At 40.9% G+C, this 18,483-nt stretch overlaps 1 protein-coding gene across 1 annotated transcript; it reads left to right on the top strand.

Annotated features, from left to right (window-relative positions):
- The first annotated feature begins 12,311 nt into the window (after window positions 1-12,311).
- LOC148153484 (NLR family CARD domain-containing protein 3-like) lies at window positions 12,312-17,689 on the top strand. Its single transcript, XM_088001486.1, has 6 exons — window positions 12,312-12,573; window positions 12,658-14,431; window positions 14,678-14,851; window positions 15,083-15,244; window positions 16,891-16,937; window positions 17,086-17,689. Exons 1-6 carry the CDS (start codon window positions 12,312-12,314, stop codon window positions 17,598-17,600), a joined length of 2,934 nt encoding a protein of 977 aa, XP_087857612.1. The 3' UTR covers window positions 17,601-17,689.
- Window positions 17,690-18,483: the final 794 nt, after the last annotated feature.

Here is an 18,483-nt window from a genome sequence, read left to right as displayed (position 1 = left end):
GCTTCTCCCTGGACCCCTGTGGTTGTAACACATAGGACAGGAGGCCATGGATTAACATATGCAGGAAGGTAGAGGCCAGTATCATTTAAATTACCTTGGGAAACAGGAACTCGCAGAGTTCACAGGAGACCAGAATTCTTCTGTGAACATCTGGGTTGTGTGAAGATTTTGAACCACTAACATTTATTTACAAGATATTTTTCTTAGTTATTGATGGTATGCTCTGACTGAAAATTGTATTATTTAGTTCTAGAGTTAATTTAGACGATGAAATGGATTTGAAAACTGTATTATTTCTGAATGTTAGAATTAAATGAAAATGTTTTGTTTAGTATTAGAAAATTACTCAGGATTTATGTTAAATGGGGTTTTGGAAAATGATTGTGTTAACCTGTATACTTAGGATTGAATATTATGTTTCATAGGTTAGAAAAAGGAATTGTACCTCATTTTGTTCTGTTGATTTTATGTGTTATTTTTGGTTTAAGGCAGGACTCAATCTTTTGGGGTGCTGAGTGCAGAGGAGCAAAACTGGGTTTGTTAACATAAACTTTTCTTAAACTAATTACAGAATTTAAGTCTGTTCCTGAGAATCTATGTAGGGAGAGACTCCGGGTTTCACACATATCTGTGAAATCCTTTTCTCTGTATATCTTTTATTTAGATGGTTTTAAAACCGCAGGAGTTCAGGACGAGGCTCTCCTCTTCGTTTATTAAACAAAAGAGCAAATGGCCTTTGTTCACAGCAGTAAATTAGGGGAAGTTCTAAGTTTTTCTGAGTGTCCAAGGTAGCTTTCAGTTGGTCAAGCGGAGGTACGCCTTAATTGAATATATTAAAAAGAAAGACACACCTACATTATTAAAGTTCGTGCCCAGGGAGTAATGGGTCAGATAGCTGCTACTATTTTGCCTTTTTTGCACCAGCTCTCTCCAAAGACGCGTCTTTGCCTTATCTTTTTGTCTCAGGTAATCAATGTATGTTTCTGTTGTTCTGCAGTTTTGTTGTTAATTCATGAGTTGTCTCTTATTGGATTAAATTCTGTAATTCTGTGACGTCAACACGCATTGTTGTTTTTCCTTGTGGCTACACGTGGCCTGCCGAGAGGACTTGGGATCTAAAGGAAGAGAGAGAGCCAACTTTTTCCAAAGTTAAACTATTTTAGAAATTCTTCCTTAACAACTTCCAAGCGCGTAAGAAAATAAATAGTAAAATAGGGTGATTTTTTTTTTTATTTAAAAAAAGAAACAAGCTTTATTGGAAAGTTTTTGTTTTTTTTAGGAACATATTAATTTGGTTACAGTTTGATAGTTGGAATTTAAACAATTCAACTACATGGGAGAAGCCTCCTACGGTTTTGCTGGTGTTTCTTTTTTGCTTGTTTGTTTGTTTTTTTTAGTTTTTTTTTTTACAAAATTACATAAAAACTGTGAGTGTGGATAAATGCTGCCCTCTGTTATTTTTTATTACATTTTAATTTTTTTTCTAATTGATATTCTTCAGAAAGGCTAACATTTCAAGTTCTCAGATTCTCCCACGTTACAATAGAATTATGCAAATGATGTCAACACTCAAAATATCCAATGTAAAACAAAGAAACGCAAACAAACAAACAAACACACACATCTGGTTCTCCTTAAGCTCACAGGATCACATTGGCTCCCGTGGTGTTTTGCTTGTTTTGTTTTTGCTAACGGCTTTTCACCTGCACGCCTCACCTTATCTGAAACGTTATGGAATCAAATGTGGTGTGTCAAACGGGTTGAGATCGGTTTTTTTCCACCCTTTTTAGGATTTTATGTGTGAAAAGTGAATAATTCAAATCTTATATATGCGTTTGTGTGCGTGCGTGTGTCTTTCTGTGTGCCGTTAAGGAAGAATAATTTATGTGATTAAATTTAGGAAAAAATCCGGCTCTTTCTTCCTGTTTAGATCCCGGGTCCTCTTAACCCGCGACAAAAATACAACAATGCGTGATGACGTCACAGAATTTAATCCAAATCGGAACAAAGTGTAAGACACAACAGAAAGTTAGACATACATTCATTACCTGAGGCAAGAGATGGGGAGAGCAAAGACGTCTTTGGAGAAGTTGCGAGAGCAAAATCTGATTTGTTACTTCTTTGTAGAAAGTTTTATAGTAAAAGGCGTATTCTTATCTTTAATCTGTTCAAATAAGGCGTACCTTTGCTACCTCCAACCAGGAGCTGTCTCTGACCCTCTATCTCAAGCCAGAAACCCCTGCCGTTTTTACGGCTTCTCACAGACGAGTGTGAAAAGCTACAACTTCCACTGTATTGTTTTCCCACAGACAAAAGGCAGTTCAAACGATCCTAGCAAACCATCTGCTGTAACTACAGGTAACATGAAGGTCAATAGGCCAGAATAAGTTACTGATTTAAAACCACAATTTAGGCCATTTGAATCAAGACATGTTAAGTTCTAAAACTAGCTTATTTTAAATGTATTTTCTTAACAGTGCGTGTGTCTTTCTGTGTATCTGTGTGTGTCTCTTTCTATATGGACTTGAGAAATGTCCTTGTCTTTTCACACTCGTCAAATCTTTTCCCCATGCACTAGTTGGACGACGCGGCTGGGGGGGTGGCCGGGAGCTGGATGGCTCCCCTCAGCTCCTCACCTGCCAGCAGTCCGGACCGAGTGAGTGTCCACGTCTGGACGTTACATTTGTTATGCACCTCATAAACCAAGTCTAAATTCTTTCCTTTCCGTTATCTGCTGATCTGTCTCCAACCGTTTAGGGTGAGGCTGCTGGCCCTCCTTTGCCTCCTCCAGCCCTGCCCTTCGACCAGAACGAGCTCGTGCAGCAACTGACGGAGCTGCAGGACGCCGTCGCCGGCCTGCAGAGGCAGCTGACGGGGCTCCTTGCAGCCGTGAGAGCGGCGGGCGGGGGGCCCCTTCCGGCTGCCCATGCAGGCACGGAGGCGGACCTGCAGCGCCCTCCGCTGTACGGTAATGTGTCTAACTTTTTCTCATCCAAACAGAAAAAAATAATTCCAGAACCTTTATGGCAATAATCAGTGAGAATGCATCTAATGCATCATTGTCTCTTGTTGCCGACACAGATCACCTGCTTCTCATTTCACAGCAGCCTGCTTTTGCAGCTGGTCTCCTCTTTCCTTCACACTGCCCAAACGCGTAGCAACAAATCCTTAGCGATGCGGAAGTGCAACGCACCGAGCGAATGGGGAAGTTCGCGTGTTGCGGGGGAAAATCGAAGCAGGTCAAAATGCGTCAACCCGACGAATCTAACGTGGCGCAAAAACAGTGGCTTACTTGGCGGAGTTTGGCTACATCATCGAGGCTCACTGCAGTAAAAAAGACATACGGAGCGACCGGACAGTTGGTAAAGCAGCGGTCCACCGTGTTTTTCCCATTAAAAGGTGTCAAGTTGGCAGGAAATGTCAAAGTGTTACTGTGTAATTGTATTTTATGGGAAAAGATCTCCAGTGAAATGCTATTTAGACCCACAGCTAGTCTAAAAACAACAAATTTGCACTTCTGTTTAATCCAAATTAAACAAATCGGGCCTTCAGTAAACGCTAATCTTTTAAAACGGACCACATAAATGTAACATTTGTTTATTGAGATTATCAATGCTGTTAAATTTTATTCAATTGTTTAGGCACGCGTAAGTAAAAAAAAAAAGAATAGATTTTAAATGGTTTAACATTCAAATGCCAGATTTTAAGGAGCTGGCAAGCTGACTTTGTAAAACTTCAAAGAACAACACTCATAGTTAATGTAGTTATAGTTTTGTTTTGTTACCGTAGCAGCAATCTGATGCTGTCAATTTAATCTTTGAATTTACAAATACAAAATTGGTAAACTGCGATTATGACTTTTTTCTTTTTATGCTGGCCAATTAATCTACTCCCTTCTGCCATGTTTCACTAAATCTAACACAGAAGCTGTTGGAGGTTGTTGAGAACGAGAATCTCAATCGATGAGTCATAATTTGTATTGACACACGGAGCATAAAATCAGCCAAGCAAAGCATTCAGACTTTACTTATTTTATTAACTTTCAGCGCCGAAAGGAGACGCTTTACCATTACATCCGAGAAGAGTTTCTAAAAAAGTCTGCAGCGTCTTGTGAGAAATGGACCTTAGTGTCTAACAGAATCAAAAATGTAACTCTTTACTATGGGCCCTTTGTCTAACAGCGTGACTCTTTCTCGGCCTTGGTAAAGCATCTCAACAAGGTGCTGATGTTTTTAGCAACAAAAGGGGCCCCTATGAGTCAGATTCTGCTCCAGGCCTCATGCAGCCTTGGACCGGCCCTGCACGATGAGGTAATCTGCTGCACTGCGCAGAGAGGCAGAAGAAACGGCAGCTTTAATTCAATGCTGCTAATTTGGCCCTGTGTGCGGCCTTCGACCGGCCCTCCAAATTCAACCGAGTCCACCGTACAGTCTCGGGGTAGTAACTTGGTTAGTTTTGGGCCGTTCCAGAGACAAGTCCTTCCTACATGAGAGTTGCCATCGCTAATGGACAAACGAGCTTATTTTTGCTTAATTTTGGACGCTGTCGTCTGGGCGTCCGGAACAATTTCGATTATCGACGATTCCTAAAATTTGCAAGGCTCTGTCTGTGGAAGTCGACGGGGGAACCCTTTTCCAGATAAATGGCCAAAACAAAACTATTTGCAAATCAGAACTCCAATTTTCTTCAATCTAAACAGGGCTCTGTGGGACTTCTGATTTCCAGAAGTCCCACAGAAGTGGGAATTCCCGCTTGGCAGCCCACGCCAGGAAGTGCGCTGCCAATAATGCCCAGCAGGCAAGGAGTCACGCCGGCAGGTTCTGCCAATATTTGCTGGAAGACCTGGCGGCCGACTCCGGGGCCCAGGACCTCAACTTCCTGGACCAGCCGGAGAAGGTCTGCGGGTGAGTACACCGCTCCTACTTTCTAACAGAACGGCTTTGCGTTCTGTGGAAGTACGCCATTGATCTACTTCCATCAATCGAAGTAGATGGAAAACAATTTAAAGTGCAAATGACAACATTGACCTTTTGTCCTCCAGTTACCGAGCGTACCTCAGGGGCCGTGGATACACCTCCGCCACGGTTCGCAAGATGCTCTGCAACGTGGGCCTTTTCCTTGGGCACATCTGGGACACCAGAGACAGCGGGCTGTCCCATCAGAAAATAAATAATTTATTAATTGACCTAAAGAGGGGGTAGAGCTGAGCTCAGCTCTCTTTTGTAAATAGTTGTTTTTTTATTGCTATTTGGGGTTTTTTGTTTTTGTAAATAGTTCATTTTATTTTTGTAAATAGTTTTAATATATTTTAGTGTGTTTTTATGCTTTGTTTTTATTTTTCCCTTTTCTTTCTTGTAAATAGTTGTTTTATTTTTTCAATAGTTATTTGATTAATATTTTTGTAAATAGTTCAATTTATCTTTTACAGTGTGGTTTTTTGCTTTGTTTTTATTATTCCCTTTTTTCATATTTTTTTCTTTCTTGTAAATAGTTAATATATTTGTTGTTATTTGTGTTCAAACTTGCTGTTTTTGTTAAAGACTATTTATTTCAATTCCTTTTCTTGTCGTCCTTCACTTAAGCCAGCGGACAAAATCAAGACTTGCTTCCAGATGTAAAAAGCTGCGGTTCCAGCAGTCCGGTCGGGTGCAGTCGCCCACCCTCGGCCTGACTCAGCCCAGCGTGGAGCATTTGGAGAGGAACGAGTGGTTTAGTTGTTCTTCCAGAAACAAACCTCGATGCAATCAGCCGTTTTCTGGATTCACCAACTTTTTTTTGGCTCGGGTGGTCTTCTTGGTGGTCAGCCCCATTCTGCCTGGGATTCGAACTCGAAATCCCTCCGCACTTATGTCCAATATTATACTGCTAACTTTGTCTAAAAGTTAGCTACTCTAGCCATAATGATTTATTTAATCAGATTGAGACTGAAACAGCAGCAAAATTAGCCTTTTTTTTATTTAAAGTGAGCAACACCTGATCATACTCGACCACTTAACATGTATTTTATATTATATTATATTATATAGTCTGGTTAGGATTTCAACTAGTTTTAAGAGTTCTAAGACAGGGGTGTCAAACTCCAGTCCTGAAGTGCCGCTGTCCTGCAGTGTCTAGATGTGCCACAGGTAAAAAAACAGTGGATTGAAATGGCTTAATTACCTCCTCCCTGTGTAGATCGGTTCTCCAGAGCCTTGCGTGTAATGACCTAATTATTCTTTTCAGGTGTGGTGCAGCAGAGGCACATCTAAAACCCTAATCTAAACAGGACTCTCTTCCCACAGAGGTCATTCTGAGAGAGTTTGAACAAGTCTGTTTGGGAGCAAGGACGGGCCGGAGGAGTCTAAACGCGCAGCAGGCCAGGAGACATGCAGAAAGGTTCTGCATCTACATGCTCGGCGACCTGCCATCTGCTGTCGGGCAGCAGGACCTCTGTTTCCTTGGCGACAAAGAGAAGCTCCGCAGGTGTGTACTGCTGCTATGACCACAGAATGGCGTGTTCTTCAATTGAAGTAGATGGAATACAATTTAAAGTGCAAAGGAGAATGACAAGATTGACCTTCTTTCTCCAGTTACCGTGAATATCTTGACGGCAGGGGTTATTCAAGCACTCTGAGGAACATGCTCTACAATTTGGGCAAGTTCCTCAGGTGCATTTCCTCCAGCCATCGAAAAGCAGGCAAACTTTCGAAGGCACAAATTTCCAGGCTTCTGCAGGAGCTCAAGACGTCCAACCGGACGTGCGCACGGAAGCCGGTAAGAGCTCTCATTGTGCCGTCTACGCGTTTCCTTTTCGTCCGATTTTTGGAAGGACGTTGAAAATTTCTAACTGTTTCACAGAGGAGGACGCTGGAGTTTCGGTGACCCCGACGCAGCAACCGACTAGACCGTCGTGAGTATTGCTGTTTTTTCTAACGGAAACTCGGTTACAGTTAAAAGAAAATTGGGACGCTACACAGAAAGCCAACTGAAACCGAGCCGTAGAAAAAAGTTGCAGAAAACCAGACTATAACCAATACTCGCACAAACACAAGACTGGGCAGCACACCAGGTTGGCAAGTTCCAGCCAGATTTTCGTTCACTTTTTTGGTTTTTCTTCAAGTTTTTCTTGGCAAAATTTTTTGAACTTTTAATGCGTGCGTCTTGTTCATTTTCCTGTCTTCGCTAAAATTTCCACCTTGTTGTTTTTGAAATAAAAGCAACGAGCAATTGAATCCTCAGACTTTTTGCCAGCGTTTTGCTGATGTTCTCAAGTGAAGGAGAAAGAAAAGTTGAGAATAATTCTCATTGGCAATCAAATGAAAAGATGCATACGTTCATATCATTTTCAAGTTTAGGATCAAGGACCTCTGCCTAAACTCTCAGATCTGCCTACAGCCACAGTTTGCAGTTTCTCCAAACACATCTGGGCCCAGGAAGAAGCCAGAGATGGTTGTACTTTGCAGCGGCGACAGGCCGCTCCTAGGGGGCAGCAAAAGCCACCAGGGAGACGGGACGACACAGTCACAGGAAACACAGATCTAAATACAAGACGGGAACGCTTAAACTAAACACATGGAGAACTCAAATCACCACAGACCAGCTTCGCTCCAAATTTTTTTTAGTGATAATTTCATTTCGTCTGTACAGTTGTACGTTTTCAAACGTCTTTTCTGTAAATGGGATCTCTTTCACTTTTTGATGGGAGAGAGGGGAATATGTCTGTGCCACATTCATTACTCCTTTAATCCACTTATTCAGACATTGGCCAAATAAGCATTTGAATTCCAAAACAGCAGAAAAAGGCAGACAGTGCATAAAAAGCTCTCTTTCCAAGGTTGCCGCTACCGTGCTCCGTGGCTCTCTGGGGGGTTTTTTCTTGTATTTTTTCCTGTAAATACTTCAGTATTTATTTCAGTGTCTTTCATTAAGAGTTTAAATGCAAAGCGTGAGCAAAACTGTTATTTTTGAAAACGGTTGAGTGACAGTTTTCTCATCTTTTTTTTTTTCTCTATGTCTTTATTTTCCCTCATGTTTGCTTTGTGGGGGACAAGGAGATGCAACCTCTCCCGATTCGGGGCCGTTGCATCTTGTGCGAGGACCTCCCCAATGGACTGGAATTGATGGAGCAGAGTGCAGGAGTGTCGGAAAAGCTTTGTTGTAAATAGTTATTTTATTATTATTATTATTGTACATAGTTAATTTATTTTTGTAAATAGTTTTATTATTTTTTTAAATAGTTATTTTATTATTTTTTTTAAATAGTTTTATTATTTAGGGTAGGGTAGGGTAGGGTAGGGGAACTGATCTCTCCTCCAGCCGGAGGAGAAGGAAGCACTCACCCTCCGGCCCAGAGGACCATACCAGTTCCTGTCCCTATTTGGATTGTGGAAACGTGTTGGACAGCGACCACGTCGTCCAACCGTTGTCCAATTTTCGTCCATGTTGTATTTTGTTGTTTCTTTTTATATGTCTTGTGTGTAGTTTTGTTTGTTTACCGTTCTTTTTTTGAAAAATAAAAAACTCAAGGAGGGTTTCTCTTTTCAGAAACAATATGTAAAAATACATTTAAACTAAAAGAGGGTTTCCTCGTTTGGAAACAATGCTTAAAAAGAAAAAACAAACCCCAAAAGAAAGGGGGAAACCTAGATGTTTCTAAAATCTTTATTTTTTTTAAAGAGTTATTTGTATTTTTTAATTTTTTTTATTTTTAAAGAGAAGTTTTTATTTATAAAAGAATGAACGTAGTGGTGCCAATAGCAACGTTTCGATCTCAAGAGGTCTTCATCAGGCCTGGCACCAAGCTAAACAAGTGAGCTCTGAGAGGTCCTTCCGCTTCAGAGGCTGTAACAGCAATGGAGGAGAGCAGAGAGAGCCCTCTATTTATCAGCTCTCCCCAGGGCAAGGCTCCGCCCTCAACTGTAAAGTCAACTCCCCCTTCGTGACTTCGTTGAAAACTTATGGTATTAAACTAAAAGGGGAGGAAACAATTTAAAATAATAAATTAAATTAAATAATAGGTTAGAATTATAATTAAGGAAATGTGGTTTGATTTAGAATTTAGTCAAATTAGTTAATTTTAAGAAAATTTGGTTAGGGTTGGATTTTGTTAAGATTGGTTAGGGTTAAAATTGAGATGATTTGTTTAGGGTTAAATTGGTTAGGATTAGAATTAAAAAAAATTGGCTAGGGTTAAGGTTGAACTTTGATAATGTCAAGGTCAATTGGAATTAAGAAAAGGAAATTTACTAATTAAATTTTATAATTGAGGCCAAATGGTTCCCTGGTGGACAAGAGGAATATCCATTTTCGTTCTGATTTTTTTCGTTCTTTGTCCGTCCAATTTATGTTTTTCTGTAGTCCAGCAAAGGTCGTTTTCCAGGCCAATTTCAACAAAATGTTTAACTAAAGGAGTGTCCAATTCTTTCTGATTTTTAATGTTGTACCGATTTTGTGTCATACGAACCGTCAATGAATTTTTTGTTTCTCCAACATATTTTTTAGAGCAGTGTCTACATTCAATTAAATAGATACAATTTTTGGATTTTGGAGAAAAACTTTGGGAAATATATACTAGTGTTTTGCCTTTTAGGTTTTTAATGAATTTCAGGTTTTTAAACTTTGAGTCTAGCATTTGGGATTTGGTTTTTACTGTCAGGGGAGGCAATTTTGTAGTTGTTAATAAGTCTGATAAGTTTTTATTCCTCTTAAATGCAGCTATAACCCTTGATGGTGGAAAATTTGTACTTGATCCCATAACTTCCATGAAATTTCTTTTAAATTTTTTATTTAAATTTTTTACATTTGTGGAATACCTTGTGATAAGAGTAATTAAATTTCCTTGATCCTTCTGTACTGTGATATTAGTTTCTTTAAGACATAATCTTAAAAAAGATCTAGAGTATCCTCTATCTCGTAAAGCTTTGAACAAGGTACTGACTGCTTCTCTAAAATATTCCGGTCTTGTACAGATTAGTTTAATATCTGTGATTTCACTATTCCTCTAAAAGTATGTTGTGGATGAAAACTTTTTTTATGTAGTAATGCGTGTGTGTCTGTTTTTTTTAAAGAAAACCTTCACATCCAATTTGCCTTCCCTTTTAATAGGGTAAGGGTTAGGGTAGGGTAAGGGGGTTAGATGGTTCGAAGACAAGGGCGTACCCGCCCCCCCATACAACCCCCTTTTCCTACCCCCAAGCTCTGCCTTACCAGGGGCACGAACTTCCAGGGTCTCCGTGCTGGTGGGTGTAGTCCGAGGAGGAGTGCTTAAGTGTGGGGTACACATGCGTGTCTGGAGAGCCTGGGTCTCCCTGGAAGTCGGGTTCCTCTTTCCAGACCCGGTCCCGGGACTGCAAGTCGGGGCTGTAACCCCATACTTCCAGCCTCTAAGTCTCCCTGCCTTACCAGGGGCACAAACTTAAAAGTACTGCTCGACCACGGGAAACGTTTTTGGCAGTGAAAGTTAAAGTCGACTTTGGGACCTTACGATGAAAATCACTGCTGGAACGATTACAGGAGAGAGTTGGAAAAGAGGGTCTGGGCGGAAAAATGACTAAGTGTCACCACTTAAAAATATTTTCATGATCCTTGAAGTCTTGGGAGTCCATCCACGCGGGTCTCAGCCATCTATCCTATGTAGATCCCAGCTTTTACCCAGAGCTATCCTACATCAAACCTGAAGAGGCAATTAACATGAAATCATTATTTAACTTGGATACAATTTGTCCCATTGTTCAACCAGGTCCTTACTCTTATGGGTCTATAATGTAAATACTGGCTAGTATGTCGGCAGAAGCTGGTGTGTTTTAATCCTAGTTTTTGATATATTTTTTGTAATAATCTATCATAGCCTCAAACCAGAACCCAGCTGTGTGTCCTTCCAGAGTGATGGGTCAAAGGATGACTTCATTAACTTTAAATCTCCTGGACCTCCACCATCAGAGAGGTGAGCTGTATCTAACTGCTGTAACTCTGTGAACTGAGTAGGTCTGAAATGTTTAATTTTAACATGTAATTTTAACCTGAGCTCAGCTCTTTTTTTTCCACATTTCTGTGTAGAGAGTCCTGAAGGGTGCAAGGGAGTTTACATAATTACTTCTTTGAGGACTTGGAGAAGGTGGTTGATCTTGTCCCTTGGGGACCCTGGTGGTACTCCGGGAGTATGGGGTACCAGGGCCTTTGATATGGACTGTTAGGTCTCTGTATAACCAGTGTAAGAGCTTGGTCCACATTGCTGGCAGTAAATCAGGCTAGTTTCCAGTGAGAGTTTAATTCTGCTAAGGTTCCCCTTTGTAACTGGGAGTAATTTCTGGGAGTTGCCAAGGTGTTGAGGGGATCCATTTTGGTGGCCTTGGGATTGCATCTTTGCTTTTTGCAAATGATGTGGTCCTATTGACTTCACCAGGTTCTTAAATTACTTAAGTAGCATTCAGAAATCCAGGATAAGAAATAAAGCCAAACTTGCCATGGTGCTATCAGTTCATCCTGACTTTATTAGTTTCACAGAGGCCAGACTACGGTCAGGAACCAAGAACAGAAGTTGTCATGATCCGTAGTTTTCTGTTTTTTGAGTTATTTCTGTGTTTATTGTTATCCTGTTCCCTGTGAGTCTCTGTCTCTGCGTCTTCCCCGCTGATTGTTCCCAGGTGTTTCTTGTTCGCTTGATTACCCCGTATGTATTTAAGTCCACCTGTTGTCTTTGTCTCTTGTCGGGTCCTTGTCTAATGTCAAACGTATGTCGTAAGCTGTCTGTGGTCTCCTGCCGTGTTGCCTGTCTTGGACTGTCTGAGCATCAATATCATTAAATTCATCTTATTCATCATCCTACCTGGGTCTCTGCGTCTCTCCTCACCACTACCAACCACACTTTATGACAGAAATCCAGCTTCCTCCCAGTTAGCACTGAGATACTCATATTGTGAATATCAAAAATATATTGTGAATAGCACCCAGCAGATGTTTTAAAAACATCTGCTGGGGGATTCTGGTTTTCATAATTTAATTTCATCTTCCTCTTCTTAAATTACTTGTAATGTGTTAATTTGATGCTCTTTTTTAATGAGTTTTACTGTGACGCTCTTGGAGATTTCATCTGTGAAAACTGTCAGATAAATATTTACGGACTTCCTAATTGTTCATGATTCCTCCACAGAGTGGACCTGCAGAGCTCAGAAGAAAGGCAGCAGCACCAAACACAGTTGGACTCCATATTTATGGTCTGCACATGTTCAACTGCTGGTTTTCCATGGATTCTGTTCACAGTCATCTCCATGCTGCAACTTGTAGATAAATCTGTCTAACATGGATTTGATGATTTGTTCCATGATTTCAGTCTGATGTGTCCTTCATATGTTATTTTCTTTCAGCTGCTGGAGGAGAATATTGTCGTGTTTGTGAAGAAGGAGCTGAAGAAGATCAAGAATGTTTTGGGTCAATATGACCCAGAATACTCAGAGAGTCAGAGAGATGAGGAGGAGGAGGAGGTGGAAGGTGAGGATGATGAGCAGAGGAAGAACAGCAGAGAGGCAGTGATGGAGATCACAGTGAACTTCCTGAGGATGATGAAGCAGGAGAAGCTGGCTGACTGTCTGCAAAGAAGTAAGAGGATTTCTGCAAAGATTGGACCTGATGGAAAAATCATTCTAAGCTAAAATATATTAAAATTATTTATTCTTCATTCAGAAACAATTCTTGCACCTTGTCAACATGAACTTAAATCTAGTCTCCAGAAGAAGTTCCAGTCTGTGTTTGAGGGGATCGCTAAAGCAGGAAGTCCAACCCTTCTGAACCAGATCTACACAGAGCTCTACATCACAGAGGGAGGAACTGGAGAGGTCAATGATGAACATGAGATCAGACAGATTGAAACGGCATCCAGGAAACCACACAGACCAGAAACAACAATCAAACAAAAAGACATCTTTAAAGTCCCACCTGGAAGAGATCAACCAATCAGAACAGTGATGACAAAGGGAGTGGCTGGCATTGGGAAAACAGTCTTAACACAGAAGTTCACTCTGGACTGGGGTGAAGACAAAGCCCACCAGAACATCCAGTTCATATTTCCATTCACGTTCAGAGAGCTGAATGTGCTGAAAGAGAAAAAGTTCAGCTTGGTGGAACTGATTCATCACTTCTTTACTGAAACCAAAGAAATCTGCAGCTTTGAAAACTTCCAGATTCTTTTAATCTTTGATGGTCTGGATGAGAGTCGACTTCCTCTGGACTTCCACAACAAGGAGATCCTGACTGATGCTACAGAGTCCAGCTCAGTGGATGTTCTGCTGACAAACCTCATCAGGGGAAACCTGCTTCCCTCTGCTCTCCTCTGGATAACCACACGACCTGCAGCAGCCAATCAGATCCCTCCTAAGTGTGTTGACATGGTGACAGAGATCAGAGGGTTCAGTGACCCACAGAAGGAGGAGTACTTCAGGAAGAGATTCAGAGATGAGGAGCAGGCCTGCAGGATCATCTCCCACATAAAGACATCACGTAGCCTCCACATCATGTGCCACATCCCAGTCTTCTGCTGGATCACTGCTACAGTTCTGGAGGATGTGTTGGAGACCAGAGAGGGAGGAGAGCTGCCCAGCACCCTGACTGAGATGTACATCCACTTCCTTGTGGTTCAGACCAAAGTGAAGAAGGTGAAGTATGAGGAAGGAGCTGAAACAGATCCACCCTGGAGTCCAGAGAGCAGGAAGATGATTGAGTCTCTGGGAAAACTGGCTTTTGATCAGCTGCAGAAAGGAAACCTGATCTTCTATGAACCAGACCTGACAGAGTGTGGCATTGATATCACAGCAGCCTCAGTGTACTCAGGAGTGTTCACACAGATCTTTAGAGAGGAGAGAGGGCTGTACCAGGACAAGGTGTTCTGCTTCGTCCATCTGAGTGTTCAGGAGTTTCTGGCTGCTCTTCATGTTCATCTGACCTTCATCAACGATGGTGTCAACCTGATGGAAGAAACACAAACATCTCAGGAGTCTGAACCAAAGTCTCTCCATCAGAGAGCTGTTGATCAGGCCTTGCAAAGTCCAAATGGACACCTGGACTTATTCCTACGCTTCCTTTTGGGACTTTCAATGCATACCAATCAGAGACTCCTACAAGGTCTGCTGAAACAGACAGGAAGTAGCTCACAGACCAATGAGGAAACAGTTCAGTACATCAAGAAGAAGATCAATGAGAATGTGTCTGCAGAGAAAAACATCAATCTTTTCCACTGTCTGAATGAACTGAATGATCGTTCCCTCGTGGAGGAGATACAACAGTCTCTGAGTTCAGGAAGTCTCTCCACAGATGAACTGTCTCCTGCTCAGTGGTCAGCTCTGGGTTTCATCTTAGTGTCATCAAGAGAAGATCTGGATGTATTTGATCTGAAGAAATACTCTGCTTCGGATGAGGTTCTTCTTAGGCTGCTGCCAGTGGTTAAAGCCTCCAAAAAAGCTCTGTAAGAATGCAAATTGGTGCTGTATTTGTTTTTGATAGTGAGAAATCTCCTAATGGAGTGGCAAATATTTATTTTTGTTATTTAAATTCTTTTATAATTAACCAGTTCACAACAAAAGGCAACATAAAGATGTGTAAAATAAGGCAGTTCAATCAATCTTTCCAAAGATAACATTGGTGACTGAAAGACAGAAACATAAATTTTGATTAATTGTTTAATAACCGATTTTTCTCTATATCTCCTCAGACTGAGTGTCTGTAACCTCTCAGAGAGAAGCTGTGAAGCTCTGTCCTCAGTTCTCAGCTCCCAGTCCTCCAGTCTCAGAGAACTGGACCTGAGTAATAACAACCTGAAGGATTCAGGAGTGAAGCTTCTATCTGCTGGACTGAAGAGTCCAAACTGCAAACTGGAAACTCTCAAGTACAATGTTCTCAGTTTCTGTCCATTATCAGCTATTAAAGATGATATCAATGTTATTTCCAATAGGAAAAATAACATTTCCTATGAAAATACAGTGTGAATGTTTAAGCTGAATGTTTTCTCTGAAATTTGCTAAAGTATTTTAAGTCAACAGCAGAAAACTTACAGACATATAATAAGCACGAGCAGCAAAAAATAGCAAAATAGATACAAAACCTTTTGTTTCTGCAGCTTGTCAGGCTGCCTGATCTCAGATGAAGGCTGTGCTTCTCTGGACTCTGCTCTGACCTCTAATCCCTCCCATCTGAAAGAGTTGGACCTGAGCTACAATCATCCAGGAGACTCAGGAGGGAAGCTGCTGTCCGCTGGACTCTGGAAACTGGAAGCTCTCAGGTATGGAGGAACCTGTTGCAAGTGCCTCTGGTAGAGGAGGAAAAATTAATTTATAACTTTAAAGTAAATTTGATAATAACTAAACATGTTAAAAATAACTAACAAGATCACCGTATTGTATCTCATTACTGTAGTGAGTTGGTTTAAACATACATTTAGAGTTTAATCTGATTTAAAACCGGATGCAATAGTTCCCAAAGTTATGGCCAGAAAAAAAGTGACAGCAAAGTAAAACAGAGTTAAATCTCCTGGGCCCTCAACCTCAACAGTTAGAGCTTTCCTGTTGTGTAGGTGTAGTTAATTCAGCAGTTTAGTCTTAAATGCTTTAAACATTCAATCACATATGTGAACTAGCCTACACCTTGGTTCAGCTAAAGGCAAATATTGATAGATCTAAAGAGATTTGGAGGTCAGATAAGGCTGCTGGGAGGTCAGAGATATACCCAGCAGTCTGTTCATGACTTTGAGATAATGTCAGAAGGCAAACTGCAACATTCTGGACCAACTACAGTCAATCAAGGCATACCTGACTAACACTAACACAGAGAGAGTTACAATAATACTTTTGGGATGTAGTAAAAGCACTTGTTGCAAGCATTTAAAAGATAAACATATTTCACCTCAGACAGAAACTTGACTCTAAAAAAGGATCACCGAGCAACTGAACAAATCTGATTTAGTATGTCAAGCTGTGAATGCTCAGACTCAAATGCTATGTGAGCTGAACCACAAACTGGAATCGATTCTTGCTGAGAGTTGCAGGCCAGTTGTGGTTTCTGAAACTTGCTAGCAGGAAGGAACACATCTTGGAGAACCACAAAGATCACAAATTTGACTCTTTGAGAGTCGCCATTGATATGTATGTACCTGTATGTACCTATATATATGTACCTGTGAGACTCTGAGCCTGATGAAAAGGTAACAGAGTTGGACTGACTCAATATTGTCAATCGTTTGACTGACAACAAAATATGCCTCGCATTACATGGGAAACGTTACTGCTTCATTTTGCATATCAGTTTCAAGATAAAAGTGTAATGACCCGTGCTGCTTCACAGGTTGTCTGTAATTTGATCGACCATCAGAGCATTTGAGGAGAGCATTTGTCATCAGCAGTTGCCAAAATAAAAGGAACATTGACCAACATATTTGATGTGTATTGATGATGGCATTCATCAGAGCGAGCGTATGTTGTGTACGTATCCACCTGAGAAATGTGAGAAATGCGTGTGCTCCTTTGCGTACGTTCCTTTGGGTGACGGGGGTGGTGGGTGGGGTGGGAAACCCGATTTATGTGTTCGCATCCACCTGAATAATATGTAGTTGCGACCCTGTGTGTTTCCACAGGTTGTTACTGAGAGATTTCCTTTCTCCTCTCTATTGGAGTTTTCCTTGTGTTTGGAGAAATGATTTGTGCTACAGCACAACTGTCCTTACTACATCCAATGCAGTTTAAAATGTGTTCATCATCATCACCATCATCACAGCCCAGATGTCTGTATGCTCTCAAATCTTCTTTCTTTTTTTGGATTTTTTCAAGTGGACGTGTTCAAAAGTTGTATTGTTTCTACCTCAGTAGGACAATGTGTGTGTGAGAGACATGTAATGTCTGTCTACATACTGAAAGAGATCCCTCTTCCTTTCAGGGTGGAGCCTTCTGGAGTCGAATGGTTGACACCAGGTCTGAGGAAGTGTAAGTGTTTGTTTCATTTGATTCATGACAACAAAGCAGCTGAAATTGAACCAACTTCAAACATCACATCACTCATTCTGGAGTCATCATCAAAATGTCAATAAATGATCAATAATTGGAGCTGGATTGTGTTTGTTCTCTCCATCAGATTCCTGTGAACTCGTAATTGACACAAACACAGTGAACAGAAGCCTTAAACTGTCTGAAGACAACAGGGAGGTGACACGTTTGAAGGAGCTTCAGTCATATCCTGATCATCCAGACAGATTTGATCCTGCTCAATTGCTGTGTAGAACTGGTTTGACTGGTCGCTGTTACTGGGAGGTTGAGTGGAAAGGAAATGTTGACATATCAGTGAGTTACAGAGGAATCAAGAGGAAAGGAGACTGTTGGTTTGGATGGAATGATCAGTCTTGGTGTCTTAGATGCTTTAAAGGTGGTTATACTGCCTGTCACAATAACAAGGCGACAAACATTTCCTCCTCCTCTTCCTCTGTCTCTAACAGAGTAGCAGTGTATGTGGACTGTCCTGCTGGCATTCTGTCCTTCTACAGAGTTTTCTCTGACTCACTGATCCACCTCCACACCTTCAACACCACATTCACTGAACCTCTGCTTCCTGGATTTTGGTTCAGTGTTTATTCCTCAGTGTTTCTGTGCTGAGTTGAGCCTAAAGAGTCACCTCCTGTCAGAGGAGCATTGTCACTCTTGAACAAATAGTTCATTCTCTTTCTCTTTCACTCAGAAACACATTTTTCAGATTCATGGATTCTGTTGTTTTTTTAAACTCTTCTAAATAATTCCTTGGAAACTTCTTCCTCTTCCAGTTTAAAGATGGAAGCAGGGATTATTCCAGGATTCACATGTTAATCTGTTTCCAGTCAAAGCTTCACACTGAATGTCAGGATGTTGTTTCTCTCTTGGTGTTTTCCTTTCATTCATGAATCAGATGAATTTAAATGTCGGACAGTTTTTCTAAATCACTAGACAATAACAGTTTCTGTTTTCATGTGTTGCAGAAATAAGTTTTAACTTTGACATAAAATAATTTCTTTGTAATTATTTCTGTCAAAGAAGGTTATTTGTTGATCATATTGGATTTGTAAAAGAAATAAAAAATAAAATATCCAAGGCTGGCTGTGAATGAATATATATATATTTTCCCCTTCTCACCCTCTGTGGGTGGTCTCTCTTTCACCCTCTGAGCTCGGGTCCTCTACCAGAGGCCTGGGAGCTTGAGGGTTCTGCGCAGTATCTTGGCTGTGCCTAGAACTGCACATTTCTGGACTGAGATGTCTGATGTTGTCTTCACCTTCCAGGCCTTCTCCAGTTCCTCTCTGAGGCCCTGGTATTTTCTCCTGGTATATATATATATATATATATATATATATATATATGTCTTTAGATGTCAAAAAAACAACCGTTTTTCTGAGAGATGGAAGTGACGTAAAATTACTTCAAGAGTTCCGCCATGTTGTAGTTCTGACCTTCAGTCATTGTAGTTCTAAAGAGCAGCTCAACTATCATGTTAGTGAGACACACAGGG

This window comes from Poecilia mexicana, unplaced genomic scaffold (genome assembly GCF_051168715.1).
Source record: "Poecilia mexicana isolate PSO_F unplaced genomic scaffold, ASM5116871v1 scaffold_20, whole genome shotgun sequence".
NCBI lineage: Eukaryota > Metazoa > Chordata > Actinopteri > Cyprinodontiformes > Poeciliidae > Poecilia > Poecilia mexicana.
Note: the sequence above shows the minus strand (reverse complement) of the source record. Positions and strands in the feature narration are given on the sequence as shown.

Coding starts and splice junctions, on each gene's coding strand:
- LOC148153484 (XM_088001486.1), top strand. CDS start 12,312: ATGTGTCCTTCATATGTTATTTTCTTTCAGCTGCTGGAGGAGAATATT. Junction 14,852..15,082: donor TGCAAACTGGAAACTCTCAA/GTACAATGTTCT, acceptor TTGTTTCTGCAG/CTTGTCAGGCTGCCTGATCT. Junction 15,245..16,890: donor TGGAAACTGGAAGCTCTCAG/GTATGGAGGAAC, acceptor TCTTCCTTTCAG/GGTGGAGCCTTCTGGAGTCG.